The sequence below is a fragment of the Strigops habroptila genome, chromosome Z (genome assembly GCF_004027225.2).
Source record: "Strigops habroptila isolate Jane chromosome Z, bStrHab1.2.pri, whole genome shotgun sequence".
Taxonomy (NCBI): domain Eukaryota; kingdom Metazoa; phylum Chordata; class Aves; order Psittaciformes; family Psittacidae; genus Strigops; species Strigops habroptila.
The window spans coordinates 76366145-76386826 of NC_044302.2; the positions used below are offsets into that span (position 1 = coordinate 76366145).

The following is a 20682-nucleotide window of genomic DNA, read 5'->3' on the forward strand; positions in this document are numbered from 1 at the left end:
GGATTTCTACCAGAGAATAACAAACAGTGACCAAAGTGTCATGTTCTTCCCTGTGGACTTCGATGAGTTTGCCTTTTGGTGAAACTGCAGTAGCTCTTGCCAAACATGCTTAGCTTCTTGAGTTCCTATGGTCCTCCTTTGCCACAATAGGCCTCATACCTTACTCTGGTTCTCTGTGTTGGAGAATTCTCAAACAACTTAATTAGGGTGATCTTAGCTGCTGTTTGCACAGCAGAGCATCTAAACTGGCAGCAGTAGGAGTGTGATAGAGTCCTGGGTCAACATCAACATGTGCAAACAGATCAGGGGCGGATGAACCTGAGTCTGGGTTTCGTACTGCCACTGTGGTGAGTTCAGTCTTTGCCCTGCCCTTCCTCCTGGTCATCTCCAACCCTCTTTCCTGTTCTTCCACTCCGTTTCTGCAGCGGCTTTCTGTAGCTGGTCCACAAATATTTATGGGTGGGATTGTAGTCACAGGCGGCAGTGATGGTGTGACTACATATAATGAAAGTGCCTTTGGGGTTCAGAAGAAGGCTGCAGGCACGTCTCCTTTTCCTGTTAAGTTGTGCCTCTACTTCCAGCTCCTTGAAAGCCGTGAATGCCTTTCAGCTGTGCTTTTCACTTTTTTGGATGCCCTTCAAAACATTTTACCTTCCACAAGTTACTTTCCCTCTTATGTAGGTGTGCATATCCATTTGACTTACTCATATACCTGCAATTCTTTTCAGAGAAAAATGCAATATAAAATTTTTAATGATAGAAATAAATTTGATAGCACTTGTAGGCAAGATACTTAGCATTTTTCTTCTGACTAAATCCCATTACAGAGTTGATATTGAGGTGTGCTGTAGATGCTAACATTTTTTTTGTCTTTCATAGCTGAGTAGTGTGTTTTACTAGCCTGGAAATATTAAACTGTCCTTTTCATTATTTCATTTACATTCTGCTTTTGTTAAGTTGAACTGAGGTCACAGTAGGTAAAAAGTAAGGAAATGGAATCCATATGGTAAAATTTTGGCTCTTTTATTGAGGATTGTTAATGTATATTGCTAATAAAACGCAAACAGGTTAAAGTAATTCCAGTGAAATGAATGGAGCAAATGGCGAAAGTGTCAAAATACATGGAATTTAAATCATAAGTTCTTTATTTAAGAAAGCAGTGAGTGTATAGAGCTGACAGAGGAACCTTTCATGCTTTGCTATTTGTTTCCTCATGAATTAACCTCTCGAGAAGGAAAGCCTGTTGGAAATTCCTGATGGAATGTGTAATATTAATTTGAGTGCCTCAAGCCTCTAGTGATGCGTTAATCTGACCAACCAGCCTTTTCAAAAAGTTGCCTTTTTTAAAGCCCACATGAAATATGTCATTCTTGCTGTAAGCATGTGGAAACTAAGCAGACCTTCGAACTAGAATGGCTACTTCCCAATGTAGCCTTTTTCAAGCTGCCTTCAAGCTTGGCTATGTTAATGGCTTTTAGACTAGGCATCTAGAGATAACATGGCCTGTAAGGGAAAAAACAACTTATAATTGGTGTTCACTGCCTCTTCAGGATTCATCAGTCTGAGTGCTTCCTCAGGTTTGCAACTTTTTCAGCAACATAGACTGAGGGTTTATATTAGCAAAGAGCTTTAAGGTCAACTATAAAGTCCATAAAAAGGAGCTAGAGTTTTAAAGGTATTCCGTGAGCACCTGAATCTTGGGGAAACCTGTTGTGCTTTGAGGTGACCACTAGCAAATTATGCAAAGGTAAATAGTTATAATTTCAAGGATTTACATGAAGTATTGCTGGAGGCAATGAGTCCAGCAGTTAAATATAGGTGGAAGTGGTTGGGCAATAGGCTGATTAATTGCATTTCATGTTCATAATTGTAGATGGCAACACTTGAAGCTAATCAAAATTGTATGGAGTTGGATTTTCATATACTTCCTTCAACTTCATTACTCTGTCTCCTTGTTCTTCCAGACATACAGAATAATTATACTGAAGTTATGATAAAATGAACAGTGTTATTTTTCTGCACAAGGTTGAAGGATCCTACTAAAAAAGATGGAACATGCGCTGTTATTATGCAATAAGATGTTAGAAATGCTTAATGTATTTTAATTGTTGCCACTATTAAAGTCTCACTTGATGGTACTGTAGAAAGCCTGAAGTTTAAAAGCGGAGTAAAGCCTGTGTTTACCTATAAGCCAAAAAATGAATGTTAAATGTTCTGGCAGTGCATGTAGTTACTTGCTGAATGCAAAAGCTGTCTTGTGTCTGTACGGTTAAATGAGACTTTCTAAACTTTGTGGGAATTCAAGTATCTCCACACCCCTGGAGTCCTGTTGCCTTCTTGGCAGACTGTGAAATCAAGCAGTTTTGACACCTGACTCCAGAAGCATAGGCTGTGGTTTCTGTTGCATCATTGTCTCCTTGGTATGATAGTCCTACGCTCCACATATTGTAATAGGGCTAAGAGTCTGTAAGTGGATGCGGTTGGACTTGTGGTAGCACATGCATGACAGTGAAAGAAGCCATTTTTCAAGGAAATGGGGGGAGGAGGACTCAGAGAAGTGAACACACAGGAATGAGACTCTCTGAGAAAGCTCAAGGGAAAGATTAGCTTAGCAGACTTTTTTAGTTTTGCATCAGGATGTCTTTTTACTGGAGTTCTGTTGTCAACTCCCATGCTAATGGTATGTGCTTAATTTCCCTGTTTCTGCAGTGTCTGGGCAGTGAGATCTGGTCCAGAACAGTGGCCTTGAAGATCCTGTGTGACTCGCAATTTTTAAGAGTTGGATAATATCTGTCTGCTGGCCAGAGGATGCATGTATATTTCTGTATGAAAATCTGAGCCTGAATGCTTTGGATAATGTAATAACTAGATTAGGAGAGAGAGAGTAATTTTTAAGGGAGGGAGAGAGTAGTTCAATGTTGGATAGATTTGAAAAATGCTATATTGAAGAGCCTCATAATTGAATTTTCTGTTAACCTACTATCTCAAGTGAATCTTCCCTCCAAGTTCACAGCTGTGGCAGGTTTTCGAGTGCTTGCTGTGTCTGCCTTTGTCCAGAGCCCTTTCTTGGAGCAAATGTTCAGGGAATGGACTGAATTCCTTTAATGGGAGCCATAGAAATAGGCTCAGGCCATCTGGTTTTATTGTTGTGGGACGTGTGCTAGCTGCTTGTGGCTGTGCTTTTTGACATAGAAAGCTGTTTTGATTGGAGCCTTAAATTTTTCATCCAAAGATTAATGCCTGCCAGTATAACAATAGACCTGTAAGTACTAAATACCTTAATAAGAGAACACTTATTATAAGTGTTTTGTGCTGTAAAGCCATTTTTTTTTTTCTTAGCCTATTGAATGATCTCAGATTCGCATAATTAAAGTTAGCATCTTCTGCACATTTAATAAACTGTTGCATTAGATACCTGTGAGTTGGTATTGGAAGTGGAGGCTCAGGAAGGAATTCCTTCTGTCTCTGTAGCTTTGAGTGGTGTTTTCTGGTATCTGTTCATGTAATCCTGCCCACACAGTTTCCAGCTGCAGTGCTGTAAGCACCTGCCCCACTGCAGTAAGGGCAGCTCAGGTAGCTGCAAGCATATCTCAGAGCATCATCAACTCGGACCTGCTCCAGTTACGGGGGTTGGATGGTGCTGCATTGGTGAAGTAGCAGCATCTGAACTGCTAACCTTGGAGTGACCGTGGAGCTGAACTGTCCTGAGCAGGCACTCCTGGAGTGAAAGTACAAACTTTACTAGGAATAAAGAGGTGAATTTACTGAATTTATTGACCTCTGAATTTACTGGCATGGAATTTATTGGCCTCTTTCACATTAGGACAAAATAATTATATGCTCTCATACAATAATGTTTTAAGTCACCTTGACCATCTAAAATTCAACCAGCTTTTTCTTGAAACTACAGCACTGAAGTGTGATGGCAAATGTTTCAGGTTCACAGCTTATCCTCATGGTACAGGCAGACATAAATGGGGTGCTGCCTAGAGCCTGTTGTAATGGGCTCAGCTTTCGCTGGGGCTGCCTATGGCCAGCAAAGTGTCAGTTTGGAGTTTTTGTGCAAGAGGGGCTTGGCTTTTGTTTTTGTGTTTTCAGCTCTTACAGCGTGGCTCTGTTAAACGTTTTTCAGTGTGCTAATACTAAGGATGTGGCGACAGGCTTGGGTGGAGGAAACAGGAAGGTATGAGGGGGGGATAAGCAGAATATGCAGAAATCCTTACTAGTGGACTGGAGCACTGCCTTGCCTTATTTACTGCGTGGCCAGGACAGTACATATGTGGGACTGCCAAATGAGATTTAGCTAATGTTTAATTCAAATACTCTGGTGAAAAGCTTTCATTCCAGCATTTTACAGTATTTTGCATGTATCTCTTTTTCTCCCTCATTCCTGACTTCAAAAATTCTTTTCTGTCACTGCAAGAGGATTTTGTTCTCTCTATCCTCTGTTATGTCCTGTGTACTGAGCTTGCCTGTTGTGGTGCCAAAAAAGCCCTCCTCCTCCTGGATCATGTCTCACTTTCCATGGGAAAAGGTCTCTGGTGGCAGGAAATAGAGAGGGATCGGCCCTGGGAAATAAAAGGTTCTTTTCCTTTCTTTTCCTTCTTCAGTGTAAGAAGTCTTTTGGTATGTCTGTGGCAGATGCTTTATTAAAGGGTCTGCCTGCTAGAAAGAGCCATGTGCTTGAACTATTGCAGATAGTCATATGTTTGAGTGCAAATGAATAACCAGGAAGTCTTAAATGCTGGTGAAGGTTTTGCAGAGTTTTTTCTCCAGCCTCAGTGTTTCAAGATAACAAAAATGGTTTGGGGAACTGTGATCCCTCAATAACTTACAATTACGCCTTGTAAAGTGCTCCATAAATTTGTATTCAGAAGTCAAATCAAACGTTTCTTTTCCTTGCATGCTTTTTGGTTATGTATTGTAGAAGTTTTAATTTTAGCTTCATTTAAAAATATAATCCATGGGCGCATGGGCTCATTTGAAAACTGTTGTAAATTAGACCTGTAAACCACCTCTTGTTTATACTTCAGATGACATTAAATATGCTAATAGCAGAGATCCTGTAAACTCAGAGTTGATGTGGATTATCTGTATGACCCTGGGATCTCCAAAATACTTGCCATGGTTGTGATAAGAGGGTTAACTCTGAACTTGGGCAACATTTACGCAGCCAGTACTTATTCTTAAAATTCTTGTGTAAACTGAGCATAATCTTACATGAACCTGAAGTTTTGAATCTTTCCAGGCACTATTAGCCAGGTCATGGATCCAGGTTCTTGCGCACCTGGGCTGATTGCTAGTTTCAGTAATTATATTGCAGCTTTAGAAATGGTGACCCTATTTCTGAAAACTTACTCAAATCCAAAAGGTCAAAATGCTTTTATGTTGTTGACTAATGCTGAGTCAGATTCAGTAAATGCTGCTTGTGCCATGTTTACTATAGGCGTATGGTGTGCCATGGGTTCCATTGGCAGCCCTATCATCATCAGCTGACAGAACTCCAAGTATTTGCCAGCAACTGGAGTAGCTGTCTTGGATCAGGGCACATCAGAAGTTTTTGCAATCCATAATCAAAACGCAAACTAGTCCTAGCTACTGCCTTGCCTGTTCTTCTGATTCTTCAGTGATGGTGGTACCCAGGACAAATATTTCAGACCAAACCAAGGGTGGATGTAAGTGCAATATGTCAGCTGATGGAAGATGCTCAAGTGTCTCAATTTATGAACATGCCCTGGTAAACAACCTTTTTTTTTTTTTTTTCTTTTTTGTGAGAAATATGTGGCATGAGAAGTTCGTAGTTTATATACTAGGATGTGGTTTCATTTCCATTGAATCAGTTGTGGGAAGAATTTACTTGGACAATTGTTGCATCATACTAGGTGCCAGAATAAGTCTTTTCTAGTGTTTGCTTGAAATCAGGTGTGTCAATTTAAATTTAGTACTGCTTACTGCTCCATACAGTGTTTCATACACACTCTTCCTTTAGTATTTTTCCATGCAGGAGTATCTATATTGAGGGAACTCACACATGCTTGTACATATTGGCTGTTGCCTAACAGGGTGGCAACATCTCAAAAGAATTGAAATTGAGGCTTTTAGGCTAGCTACATTGTTGTCTTTTTTCTTAATTCTTGTCAATAGTCCAGACATACTCTTAACATGCACTCTTTGAGGGAATATTTGGTATTTTTCCTTAATTCCAAATTCAAAGTCACAAAATTGATTAACTTGATAATAAGATATTGGTTTAGATGTCTTCCCCCCACCCTGGTGTATCTTGTATTTAGAGTGTATGTGACTTGTTCTGTGGTATTTGGATCTTTTCAGATGCAAAGTTTTGTGTCTTTCTGGATCCTGCTTGGCCTTACCAAGTGGGCCGGAGACCTCCAGGTGAAAGCCAGGTCTGCTTACTCTGCTCTGTTAAGATCCTTTATCACAGTACAGTCTTCCCTTGTGAGTTGAGTGCTATCAAGAAGTTACTGATACATATTTATCCTTTCAACATTCTGCCCAGTCTTCTGACTAATACTTGCCCTGTTAGGCAGAAAGACTGAGCTTTCTGTCCTCAGACCAAGTTAATTTGTGTGTTGAATTTGGTGTGGCTGGATTGATGGATGCACTCATAGGGTGTTTGAAGTTGTAGAAAGCTATATGCAGGACTCTAGTAAAATACTATAGCCTTTGCTGAAATATATTACAGTAGACTACACTTTAATGACCCAAGTCTTTAAAGCAGTTTCCTCTGTAGCTTAGTTGTGGGGCCACCTCTATGCTACAGGTTGTCATTGCTGTTTCTAGAAGTGTCTGTAACCACTTATTTGATGTGATAACACTGTTGCTTTGAAGCCAGTAGGTGCTGGAGGGGGAAAGGGTGTAATCAGACTTATCAGGAGCCAGTGTTGCAAAAGACTCCTCCCAGCATAAGCACTGTAGGTGTTGGCACTCCCTGTGCTCTGCCTTTTTAGTGCTCATATATTAAACCCAGAACAGCAGCTTTAGCCCTGTTGGGAGAGAAGCCTGATTTCCTACCTGTGACCTGCTGATATAGCATCTCATCTAGAAATGATCTGGGTTTTCCATTTTTCAGTGTTTACAAGTTACTTGTTCTTGCCTCTTGCCCTTTTCCCTTATTATTAGAGGGTTTCCCAAGAAGATCAGCTATTACAGTCTCTCAGTATCTGTCAGTGCCTTCATGCATCTTCTGAACCAATATTTGCAAATAATTTTAATGAAGGATTTGAGGCTGGCCGGGGTTGCTGGATCTGGGATGTCCTTGTTGAGGATGAGAGGGACTTGTGGATGTGTAGATCCAGGACTAGATTGTCCAGCATTAGTATTACTCAGGTAAATTCCTAGACTGATACTTATCAAATGGGTTGTGTAGTTTTCTTACTCCTAGTTTCAGACAAGCTGCCTTTTTTGCTGCTTTGCTTATGGCTGTGGTGAGTTGTGTTTTGAGGGCAGGAGTAAATTGCTGTTTAATGAGTTAAGAGGAGCAGGGCAGTTCTCACAGAGGATGGAGAGCTATGATGTTTGAAAAGTTGCCCCAGAACTTGGTGTCATAGGTATTAAAGTGATATATTAAATTTCAGTGTGGTGGCTCATCAACACTTCTCCCTCACTTTGGGGAGCCCGGACTCCTCTGTAGCAGAGGAGCTGTGCCAGGGAGTGGAATCAACCTATCCTGGACGTGCTGATGGTAGTGTGGGTAAAAGCAGCAGCAGAGCAGCCTTCATGGCCAATTTGCCAGGCCAAGTATTTTACCACCTGCATCTCATGTTTGCCTCCAAACTAATGTTTTGGTTGATAGCAAGTGATGACCTGATTACAATATCTGAGAGCTCATTTTAGAGTGAATCACACTTATTGGAGTTACCAGACTTAAAAGGGACTCAGAGCAAGACACGTATTTGTTTTATCAGTGTATGAAACTTCTGAGTAATTAGGAAGAGCCATCTTAAAAGCAAAGGAAGATGAGAGATATCAGTGCTTGTGGTGATTAAAACTGAAACTACAAAGCTTAAAGAAGCTATATGATGCGTTAACAAATGTGTGGTAGCATCAGTCCAAAACATGGGCAAGTAGCGTAATTTCTTTGTGTCTTCAGTAAATGCATGTGGGATCATTTCTCTGTTTGATTCATGTTCTCTTTTGATTTTTGAGGTACAGTCTTCAATGAATGCATACACTTGTGAAGCACAGCTTCTTGCTGTATCATTGTGCATTTTACTTGAGTTGCCTGTATTGGCTACCAGAAGGTGCTTGCCCAATATATGAGGCAGCTGTGCTCAGGAAACACTGAAAACTTGCTCATGGCATGCACAATCTGTGTGGCAGTCAAACTAACAAACATCTCACAGTGCATTTGAGGAGGAAAGGGGCCCAAGGTTTTTTTAGTGAGGATGCATTTTAATGTACTCAGCTAACCAGCTTGTAGGCTGCTGCAGAGACTGTCTGGCCCAGCCCTGCACTTCCGTCCCCTCCCTTGTGCCTGCAGGTGCACAGCAGCTTAGATCAAGGACCTGATCTGCCTAGACATGGGTCTCTTCTTAGCCGTTGATCTTTGACAAGGGCTGTCCCTTGTTCTGGTTCAGTGACACACCTTCAGGATTGCCAGCTCTGACACATGAAATGGCAAAAGTATGTGGCAGAGAAGCATGAGGGAGAGCAGGGGCAGCGCTTTTAGGAGCCGCTAGCACAAATAAGGGTTGTGTAACAGTACAGATTTTGGTAACTGGTTTGTGCTGAAGGCTGTTTCCAAAAGCCTCACACGCTGTGACTGAAATTCAGCCAGAAGTCAGTGCTACTGAATGGTCCATCAGATTCGTTGCTAGAAACATTTGTAAGAATTGCAGATTTGCTCAGAAACTCTCTGTACCCTACAAAGAGAGGGAGACCAGTCATGGGTAGTAGCTGTTGATGATCAGGGTCATTTACAGTTAGAGATGTGCACACAGTCATCCTTAGTAGTCTGGGAGAGTGTGATTTGGTTGCAACAGTAAGTAGGAGTGTGAATACCACAGCTTGTTCATTTGATTACAGCCCTTATTACCCCCATCAGTGGGAGGCAGCTCAGCCTGTTGCAGTCTCACAGGTTCCTGATGCTGCAGCCTCTTCCCAAGTTGCCCTTGAGATACATTTTCGGTGCATTGCTGTCTTCATCGCTACTGCTGAGGCTCTGCTTAGCACATGGTTTCTTCATCCTCTGCTTGCTTTGAGCTTCCACAGGGAAGACCTCAAACTCCTCTGAGGATGTGTAAGGTGAAATTCTGCTGGCTCACAGACTCAGCCCCACATGTACATGAGTACTCCATCTTGCCCCCAAACCAGGCAATGCACAAAGAACAAATACATGCTTGGTTTTAAACAAGTGAAACTTGAGAAATTCACTGTACGGAGAACAGCATCTTCTTGATGATCTAATATCTCTGTACATCATGCTATAAAAGGCCTTCTTTTGGTGAGGAGTGATGACTATTTTAATTTATCTTCTGCAGTAATTTCCTTAGGTTCTCAGTAACATTGCTCTAAGAATCACCCCTGAATCATATGTAACTTGATATGGGTTTTTGTTTGCAGCTATTGTGGACGATGAAAGGCTTTCAGCAGAAGAAATGGATGAGAGGAGGCGTCAGAACATTGCTTATGAGTATCTGTGCCACTTAGAAGAAGCAAAAAGGTAAGTAAATGAAAGCACACTTATACCTGGCCTTTAAATACAGAAATTCAGCCCTATTGTGTCCTTGAGCATTGTAATTTTTATTCAACTTCTTGAATTACTTGGATTAACTTGATGTTGGAATTTTATAGTATTCAGCATGAGAAACTAATGCCCAATGTGAAATGTTTAATTCAAAGATGGATTTAGAAGCAATCAAGACAACTTTCTCAGTTACTGTGGTGACCGTGACCATCTTCAGTGAAAGTAGGGGTGGGTACTAAAACCCTAGGCTGTGGTTTTGTGAGAAGCTAAATCAGACTTATGACTAATTGGGAAAGTCTTTTGTTCCTATCTGTTTGGTGGTCATGCTCCCTTCTTACGGCTAGTGCTTGTGAAATGACTCAGGTTGCTAAGATGGCAGAATGTCACCTGAGTTAATGATCCATATCATCCCAGTATTTCAGTGGTAAGTGCAGGCAGGGCAATAAGGTAACCTGGACTCTGCTCTTTCTTTAGTTCCTCTAAACCCATTGGTCAGGAGTACTCATTTCTTGAAGTGACAGTCTGTAATGAAGCACTGTTCTGCAAGTGCACAGGGATTTTATCATCTTTGTGCAAATGTACTGTACACTTCATTCTCAAAACAAACATTGGACAATTTTCGTAATTACTGAGCAAGAAAACAAGGTGCAATATCCTTGTGCTTTGGGAGTGCCTTGAAGAGTGCTGCTAATGTCATATGAAAGCATATCTTACATTCAGTCTGATCGCAATTTTTCAAAGATGCCTATTGTACTCAATTTATTGTCCTGGGCAACACTAAGTGTTTTGTTTCTGCTCTGCATTTGTTGATGAGGGTGGTTTTAGTCCTAACCATTAGTTGTAATGACTTTCTTAGAATTTCCTAGAGAAAAGGAAACTTGAATTCTGATGATTAGTAGTGCAAGCTGTGAAACCTCAGTGTAATGACGAACCATAGGATCTTCAGAATGGAGTAATTCAGTGTTCTTGAGCCAGGAATCAAATGTAAAACAAGGCCCTGAACTTTGTTTCCACACCATTCCCCTCGCCATTACTGTGTGGCACTGACAGTTACCTATTTAGCAGCTGTGGGGCAGCCAGCTGCTGATGATCTTGTCCTAGGGGCATTATTTTAAAAATTGGCCATTCTTACTTCCTATTCAGTATGCTGTCCCATTTGCTGTGGTAAACATTGCCTTCATTGCTTTTTCTTCCTCTTTCCATGGCAGAGTGGTTCCCTGTTCACATATTTAGGATGGCAAGTGTCTTACTGCTGCCAGAGAGGACTGGCCTGCTCTGCACACTCTTGTTGCCTCCATCGAGCAGTTGCAAGAGATTGCCCTTGGTCAGCTGAGTTGATTCACTATCCCAGCAGGAAATTTGTAGCTCTCTTGCTGAGTTAGTTTTGTAGTGGTTTAGTGAGCTGTCTGATCTGATCAAGGGGTCGGATGAGAATCAGTGCTGGCAAAAGGAAGGGGATGGGGTACAGTTGCACACTTGGGAGAGGGGAGGGAGCAGGTCTTGCTTGCTGAGACATTAAATTGGCTCCACCGTCTCAAGAAACATCAGTGAGTCAAGCTTTGATTTTACTCAAGGTTCCCCCTAGGTTTGTTGCAATTCATCTACCTGCTGGCTTCTGGCAAGGTAACAATAACAACTGGTCTCCAAATCCAGCCTTTTTTCTTCTATTATTATTATTACCAATTAAGCTTCCTGGCTTTTTTCACCCTCTCCCGCTTCCCAGGGCTACTTGTTACTTTGAACTCAAGTTGTCTAGTACATTTTAAACATCTCGCTTGACATTTCCAAGAAAATGTGAAATTATTCTTACAATTCATGACCTAAATTAGCATCTGCTATGAGTAACACCCTCCTCTTCCTTGCGTTTATTTTTATATGAATTCTTGCCATTAACAGTTTTCTAGAAGAAATACTCCTTTAATTCTGCCATCAGGTGATGGCAAACTCAGCAAGTTTGCTGATGACACCAAGCTGTGTGGTTCAGTTGATATGCTGGAGGGAAGGGATGCCATCCAGAGGGACCTTGACACGCTTGTGAGGTGGGCCAATGCCAACCTCATGAAGTTCAACCAAGCCAAGTGTAAGGTCCTACACCTGGGTTGGGGCAATCCCAGGCACTGCTACAGGTTGGGCAGAGAAGAGATTTAGCATTTTCTTTGTTACAACAGAGCTGAAACAAAACTGGGGATTCTGGAAAGCAAGATAGCAACCTCAGAGGGAGCAATGGGGTAATAATTCAAACTACAGTAAAACAAGACCAGTGCAAGCTTGGGATGCTTGGGTGTAGGGTCCAGGCTACCTCAACAGCACACAGTGGGTCCAGCCCTTTAGCAATGCTGAGGTGCAGATTTGCAGGAGGCACCTGCTGGTGGATTGACTTCTGCTGCTCCTAAACAGAGAGATCCCAGTTGGGTGCTCATCCCTACCCTGCAGCACCAGAGCAACCCCTGTAAGATTCATATGCTCCCCTTCCTGCTTGTGCTTGTGGCTGTGGGTCTGGATCAGAGAAGGCAGGATGGTACCTTTAGCCCCAGGTGCAGCAGTGGGTTGTGAAACAACCTGGAGCGGTGGCTGCTACCTGCTTGCCCTCCTGGGCAAAATCTCTGAGCGGGAACCGCCTCTCTGACATTTGATTTCTGTTTACAGTTGCAAGCTCTTTCTGTTTCTATAAATCCTGAATGCTCAGAGAGGATTTTCTAGTATTCAGGATGCTGTGGATAGTAGTGAACGTAGACTGAAATGTGTAAAGCAAGATGAGCTTTCCATTCGGTTGGCAGCTGCTGAAATGACAGCAACTACTGTTTCAGCTAATCAGCAGTGTGCAAACACAGTGTGTTTTGGCCCATATTGAAGATTAATAAATACTGAAGTAAACAATAAATAGCAAAAAAATTGGGACAGAGCATCCTGGGACAGTACAGGGGTTATGTTGTTTTGGTTTTTTTTCTTTCACTGTATTTGTAATCAAAATATTGTTGCATAGCATCTCTGCATTTTGAAATGCCGGAGTTAATTAAATGGTTGAAGAATGTGTACTTTCAGCTGCTTTTCAGACCAGCGTTTGCACACCTGCTGCCTGTAGCCCAGCCTTAATGAAAACCTTCCAAGTTTAACATGAAGGAACCCTGCCGCTGGTAGCTGATGCTTCTGCAGATACTTTCTGTGCTTGGCACAGTATCTGTGTACTGCATAGGAAATTGTCTTCTAAACACAATGAGCAGGCTTTAGAGGTATCTGCAGTGGTTGGTAAGTGAATATGGAGAAAAATCTTTGAATTGGAGAGAAATCATTTTGTTCTGTTAGACTGCTGGCTCCTTTCTACCCCAAATCACTCATCTGATAAATGGAGGTTTTGGTGGCTTGTATATGTAATTTGATTTACTGCTTTTGACTTTGAGGAAAGTTTAGTGCATATAAAAGAACACAGAAGAGAAAAATGAATAGTATCCAGTAACCTTGAACTCCTGAGAAGAATAAAATCAAGAAAAGTAATTAGGAGTAGGGATTTTCTCAAACAATACAGCCATGGGTACCTCTAATAGAAGCCTTCTAGACATTACACCAACACATTTCCAGTATCGCTTGGGAAATTCTTCTGTTAAATAAAAAAGGCTTAAGGTAGGCTTGAACAGCTGTGTCACAAGCCCTAATGTTGTATTGGGTTAGGTGTATTTGAATAGGTAAAAATTACCACAACATCCTCCTTTCTAAAGATTATCTTTGTAATACCCAGAATACCAGATTCTGCCTTGAGTTTGACTTTTACTGTTGCGTGTCTCTCTGCAGACGTGCAATTACAGCACTGTAAATAATAATACAAATTTGAAGGGTTTAAAACCAAAATTGAAGCTTTGGCAAATAATACAAATCAAGTTTACAGTAAATTTGTTGTGGCTGGCTAGGGTTATATACATCCATAATTAAGCAGGCACTGTTTCTCTTTGTTTCTTAGGAAATTATACCTTCTTATGCTAAGCTTGAATTTGGACCATGGGAGGCTTCATTTTACTAATCTTGTCCCTGTCTGTGTGAAATGGAATACACTTTGTTTCACAAAGTATATGTTGCAATTTTATAACCAGAACTACCAGTATTTGTCTTCTTTCTTCTTACTTTTCTTACTCAGCTGCTCAGTAGGACAGGAACTCGTGTGAAACACTGAAGCTTTAGCTTCCATGTTCGGACAATGAAGGCACAGTGAAGGAAAATTATCTAGGAAATTTCACTTGAGAAGTGATTTTTATCTTGAAAATGTAAATCCTCATTCTTGTTAAATTTCTTTATAACAGAAAATTCAATAATCTAAAACCTGCCTTCTACATTGTATTGGTTTCCAACGGATAGTTGCGGTATTGATCACTGAAGAGATCAGAGTTGGAAGCTGCTGTGTAAAAACGTACATGCAGTTTAAAATACTTAAAACCTGAAGTGCTTAATTGGCTTCCGTTGAAGCTAAGAGTTTTGCAGTACCATAGCACCATAGGAAGCTCAGGTTGCTCCAGTTGTCAGCACTGTGGGACCACAGAGATTTGATTTAGAGCCTACTCTGTTCCTGATGGTTTACTGGGGTCCTACAAAGGCTTGGTACTACAAGTGAATTCTGTCAGGTTTCATGCTGCTGTTTCTCCATGAGCAAAGTTGTGGAAACTGTGCAGCCCTGGCAGCTCAACAGTGAATTAATGCTACCAAATTCTCAGTTTTAAGTCTGTTTCTTTCAGACTACAGGAAGTCTTTAAAGTTTTGTATTTACAGGTAAATCGATTAAATTGTAATATAGCGATACAACTTGATGATTTTAAGTAAAAAATGTTAAGATAATGTTACGTCTTGGTAATCTGTTTTGTATGGTTTTTTCAAAAAAAATAATTTTTCTAGGGGCAGTAGTCTACTGACATGTTGTAGATTATGAACTTTGGTTCATATTCCCCTTTGCCTTAAGCCTAATAAAGCACCAGTGAACATGGCTGGCAGCAGATCTGTGAAGGTCAAATGTTTGAAATTAGGGTGCTTCATGAGCTGAAATCCTTGGAAGAATCCTACTTAGCTGGGATATACCTGTCCCTGAAGTAGGTCAGTCTCTACAGAGATACTGATCAACAAGTATACTCCCTGTTTCATGTTTTGATCCTCAAGGGTACTTACCTAGAAGAAAGACCGACAGCTATTGAGTTGAACAGTTTTTTGTTCCAGGTAGTTACACAATTGTGCAGATATGCCAGAGTTTTTATATGCAATTGTGAGTGATATCAATCAATCAAATAATTGCTTGGATAATATTTGCATATGAAAAGTCTTAAGATCTGAAGGAGAGAGAAACCTTTGTACTAGTTTCTGTACAGGATGCATTGACCTGCTCACTGGGATGTTGAGGTAATTTGTGCACATGTTATGGGTCATTGCTCAGCATGTATAGTTGCAGAATAACGCTGCTGAGTAATGATGGATGTGACCTTTGTTTTTTGGAGACTAAACCATATGGCATTTATCCCATATCATGCACTGAATCTAACAGTATAGTCACTGAAAAGCCAGTTCTTTCCCAGTTTTCCGCCTTTGTTTTTGGTACCACACTCTTGTAAAAGGTATTGCATTTGGTTTTGTTTGGAGGTGGTTTTTTGGGGGGGGGGCGGTGTTTGTTTGTTGGAGTGTTTGGTGTTTTTCTAATAGAAGAGTGACAAACCTGAAGCTAGTCTGTGCTCCAATGCCCTCATATTGGTGTAGTTTGTAGGTTCAGCTTCACCAAGAGAGCACATGACGTTTTGATTTTTCCTCCTCTTTCTCCTTTGCATGTTGGATTTTCCGTGGTGCAACTCAAAAGCCTGTTTGGCTTTATACTCCACCCATAAGCCTCGTTGTTTGTCAGATCAAATTGATGGCTTCATTCTGCACCCTGTGTAGCTGCTAGTTAATATTAAGTGCAACCTGAGGTGGCCTCCTAAGGTATCAGCAGTAGCTGAGTCGTTATGGTACGGTATAGAGTGCACCAAGAAGTAGGGAAGCAGGCTATCAGGGAGGCTGGCAGAGATCACTGACCAAAACTTCTACATCTGGAAGGGTGGTAATGGAAAGTTTGAGGCCGAGTTGTGCAGGGAGGAACACAGCTGTTGGTATTAGAGATAGCAGTGGTACCTGAGGTTTGCACCTTGCCTAAGGTATTCATATAAAGTTGATGTTGGGAAGAACCTGTGATGGTAACTGAGGCATGGAAGGGCACTGTTTTATCCTTTGCTTAGTGTGGAAAGGCTTACATTTTGCTCTTAACCTTTAGATAGGTGCTTCTGCATTGTTTGGACTCTGTTCAGTAAGCCAGAGTGTAGTTCCTATTCACCTGAGAGGGGCCAAGGCCTGTGTTTTCCTGTCTGTTAATGACAGAATAAATAATGGTGAGTGTGCCAAGGGCACACATGCTGTGTGACCATGCCACCTGTGCTGGACTATGGGCTGTGATGTTTGTATGCCGCACTGGTGGTATAGCTGACCAGCAAGTGGTGAATTTTGGCTGGCACATTTCCCGTTGCCCTGTAATTCTAGCGCAGCATTCAAAAAGCTTTGTTTTGTGGTTATGTCTGTTTGCATTGTATCAGTGGAGGAAATTACCTAGGCTGATGGAATCTGCTTATTAACAGCTCCCTTGCAGGAGTGTACTTTTCACATGCTGAGATCCTCCTTTTCCAACTGCCATGTCCTGGAGAGCTGTTGATTTTTGGAAGAAGTGTTTATTTAGGCACTTGGAGAAACTGCTGTGGTGAGATGTGAATGAGCTTTCATAGATCAGAAGAGGTGAGACAGCAACTTACTTGGTGACCTTTATAGCACTACCTTGTGTAGAGCACTGCTGCTGGTGAGGAGCCCACAGATATATGCTGGTGGGAATCTCCGTGTATTGGAAGCAAGAAACTAAGTGTTCACAAGAAACATGCTTCCAGCTTTGTGGATGCCTAGAGCCTGGAGAGAGATCACAGGTCAGCTGAAGAGCAGCACAAAGGAATTCCAGCCACTCCAGCAGTAAGTCAGCTTCATCAGGGGCCCAAACACGCTTAGCATGGGGAATAAACAAGAGGAGTTAGACACTTGCACATGCCTGCAGAACTATGATCTTATTGGCTTCATGAGATGCGGTGAGATGGCTCCTATGACCGGAGTGCTGGAATGGAAGGATATAGAAAGGACAGGCAGGACGCACAAGCAGGGGGTGTTGCCCTCTATGTCAGTGACCAGCTGGAGCACTGGCTGGGGATGGATGAAGAGCTGACCAATGCTTGTGGTCAGGATTGTTGAGATTTTTAAAAGAACCAATGTGCCACCATACCTCCAGTTTTGGATTGGAAAAACAACTGGGGGAGTGGAGGGGTCATTGTTCACTGAATGTGTAGGTATGACTTTGCACCTGGCTTTTGACTTCTAGCTACTGCAGGCAAGCACTTTATGGGGTAAGGCAGCTGCTGAGAGATACTAGTCTGGGTTTCCTTAAAAATCTCTTGGTGCAAATATCTCAAGAACTGACTAGCTGGAGAAGGAACACTGTGACAGTTTGTACCTCCTATCTTTAGGTATGGAGTAATGCTAGGAAGTGCTTTGGCTGTTGATGTTGCTCACTACAGACCATGTGAATCCTGTGTTAGTAGGCACAGCTATTGCAAAACCCACAGTGTTTCCCACCACAGAATGAGTGGCAGTCTTCTGTGAGGGACTTTGTTGTTGACAGTTAAGACTTAGGAACATGCTTTTTAGAGCAGCACATGGTCAGACTTCTAACTAAGCTGGTTAAGTCACAGGGTTGTGTGGCTCAGTGTGTGTACTATATACTGCTTTTGCCTGCTGTTGGTCTCAGTGTTTCATGTGCTTTAAGAAAGATGGCTTTTTACTTGCCTGCATTGAAATTCAAAGATCTTTTTAAGAAGTGGGGTATAGCAGCGCCCCAGAGTTGCTAAAACCATGTATGCACCTTGCAGGAGCTCATACATTTGTAGGACCACCTTTTCTTGATGTTCTGGAGTCTGTTTGAAGCTGGTAGTGTGACAGCCTCTCATGGTTGCTTTTGCTATTTTTGTTGACAAATGCAGAGGTAGTTATGTGCAGGCGTCTGTGTGGGGCTAAGTAAATCCCTCACTCAAGATAGGGAGCGCTGTGAAAATGGTTCTCAAAGCTTCACTCTTTGCCTGTTTTTCAGCAGCCCATGTTTATTCCAATTGCTTATGCACTTTCTGTGGTGCGCAGGAAGAGAGATTTCAAGGTAATCGCTTCAACCCCAGATTTAACCCTGACTGGGGAAAAGGTTCTTTAAACCAAGCCATTACTTGGAAATTTACGCGATTTATCTGGTTTTCAACCAAGTTCAGGAACTCACATGCATTCTTGAACTAGTACAACTTACACTAATTCAGTTGTATGTGTGAAGGCAATTTTTCTTTAAACTCAAATTAAAAATATTTCTTGCCAAGTTTTTTATTTTGCAGTTCAAAATCACAGGAGGTAGTCAGAGGTCCTCTTAGGCACGAATGCATATGTAGATGAGAAAACAATCCATGAAGTTACCTGTTTCTGTTCATAAAAAGAGAAACAGTAGCCCCAAATGTCCTTGCTGTAATTGCCCACAGTGTATGCATTCAGAATGAGCCTTGTATTAGCTGCAAAATAAAGAGATGACATAGTGGTTTTCTGTTTCTGCAGTGGCAGCAGTACATGGCGTTGAACACTTAATGTATTCCACTTGCTACTGCATGCTAGCATCGTTCTTGACAACTAAGGCCTGAAATGGGTTTCAAAAGTAGAGACAGAGATCTGTGAATGGGTTTTGAGCCTGACAAATTTGAGTCTGGGGGAAGGGCTGTGAATAAATCCTCTCAAGTGAATGAATGGGGCTGCTCTTGAGCTTGAAGCGCTAGGAAGGATTTCACATAGCTTCCAGTGACTATAAATGCTACGCAGGTTCTGCCTTGCAAGCGGAGACTTCCACTAGTTACAAGTGTAACTGCTCTAACAGCTTGAAGAGGAGAGAGTCCTGTGAGTTTTTGGTTTTATTAGAATTGATTTGAGAAGTGTTGACAAGTGAGTTGTTATTGTGGTATTGAGTACAGATTTATTCTGGCAGGAAGATGGTTAACTGCATGCATAGTTTTCCAGCTACCTAGAGGACAAACAGCTAGCTTGCCCTGGGACAAGAGCTCATAGATTTGCAATTGTAAAGATGAGCTGTAAATGCCTGTGGTGCAGGAGTAGCCTAGTTGTTTTGCAAGGCAGCAGAGATGGGAGCCTGGATTCTAATCCTGGCTCTTATTGTTCCCACCTGGGTGGGTTGTCAAAGCTTTTGGGTTATTGGTGATGCATTTACCCTGCAAGAGAAGTGATAAATCTAGTTTGACAACTCGAGCTCTCCTGTTGTCTATAGTGTGTTAACCATTTCTAAAACTTGGTTACCATCAAAGCAGATAGGAGCATTATAAAATTTTGTGAGGTAAGAGTGAAAGAGGGACCTCTCGTAGTGAATGAAATTGCCATAAAACCAATACTTTTCATTACCCCTATCATTCTACCTTGTAACAGTCTTCCTGTTCAAGGGCCAAAGACAGAATTTGTCCATGAAGACAATGAAAGCTGCAGTGGTTCCTGCAGCAGAGCAGCCCTCAGTACGCAGGAATTGTCCTGCTACGGCTTAGTTATGCTCAGGGCACTGGTGTGTTTGTTTCCCAGTGCAAGGAATAAGGAGGAGCAATGGGAGCAAGGAGAGAAAGGGGAATGGTTCACTGGTGTTGTGCGAAAAGTGCCCAGACTGGAGGCTTAGAAGTGGGAGCAATTTGTAGAGGACCATTGAACAGAAGGTATGGACCCTGGCTGCTGCTCCTGGACTGCAAGGCTGGGTGGGTGCATGGAGGATGATGTTGTGTGCCAGCCATGCTTGCCCACAGGGCACCCTGTCACTAGTCTTACTGAGAGCATCAGAGCACCAAATGCCTCATAAGTCACACTCTGGCAGAAGCGTCTTTAAAGCCTGGCTGTCAAACTGGCTGCTCTAAGGTGGACAAATAGCATGATTTACATCAAACATCTGTCTATGCATTGTGTTAACCTTCTTTTACTCTGTTAAAGGAACAAAGCAATGAAATAATATGGCATTGGTGGACATTAAAAACTGGGACAGTTTGCAAGCTGCAGATTGCATCACCTCCCTTACCATGACCCAAGGAAAGCACAGTGTGCTTTACTCAAGCACGTCTGCATTTACATGTTGCATAGACTCGGTCATGTGGGATTTGCTGTGCAGTGTGTTTGGGGGAGTGCCAACCCATGGTCAGCTGCACTGTTGTTGCTGAAACAGAGTTCAGTGGGATTCGTGACTTAAGCAGGGTTTTGGGGCTTCCCGTTTTTCTGATGAACATCTATGGAATAGGGAAGAGTCAACTTGATACACCCAGTAACTCTTTAGGTGCACTTTCTTCAGCTGTTTTCAAAAACATAAAACTTTTAAATTATTTATGCTGAACACTTGCTGTTGGGGGGGAAAAGTGCTGTGGTTTTTGTTTTAATATTGATGGCAATGAAAGAGCTGTTTGCAGCTTTTTGGATTTCATAGCATGCTTTTACAGAATTTTCAAATCTCCTGTACATGTCCCCTTTTTGTTTTTCTCCCCAAGAACACTGATCTAACCTTGTGATTCACTTCATACTTAATATTGGGATGGTTACTATCTGTTTTTTTGAAGAGCACATACTGTAGTTAAAGTCTTAGTAAATGCAAGAGTAAAGTATTGAGTAGTATTGTCATATTTCTGTGTTAAGTTTATAAAGCTGGTGAATACTTTTTTAATATTCCTGCTGTTTTCTGTCCTCACAGAGAGAGACCTTGATCTGTTGCTGCTAAATAAATATACTTGTGTTGTGATTCCAATTTCAACATTTTCTCCACTTCCTCAAGGTCAAAGCGGTATCACATGATGGTTAGTACATACTGTTTTCCTCAGTGAGAAGTAATAGGAGAG

At 41.7% G+C, this 20682-nt stretch overlaps 1 protein-coding gene across 4 annotated transcripts in view; it reads left to right on the top strand.

Annotated features, from left to right (window-relative positions):
• Positions 1-20682, top strand: part of IQGAP2 (IQ motif containing GTPase activating protein 2) — a 123912-nt gene that overhangs the window by 11992 nt on the left and 91238 nt on the right. For all 4 annotated transcript variants that reach the window (XM_030512468.1, XM_030512469.1, XM_030512471.1 and 1 more), the window contains exon 2: positions 9583-9682. In XM_030512468.1, the coding sequence (XP_030368328.1) occupies positions 9583-9682 (100 nt within the window). The remainder of the gene's footprint in view (positions 1-9582; positions 9683-20682) is intronic.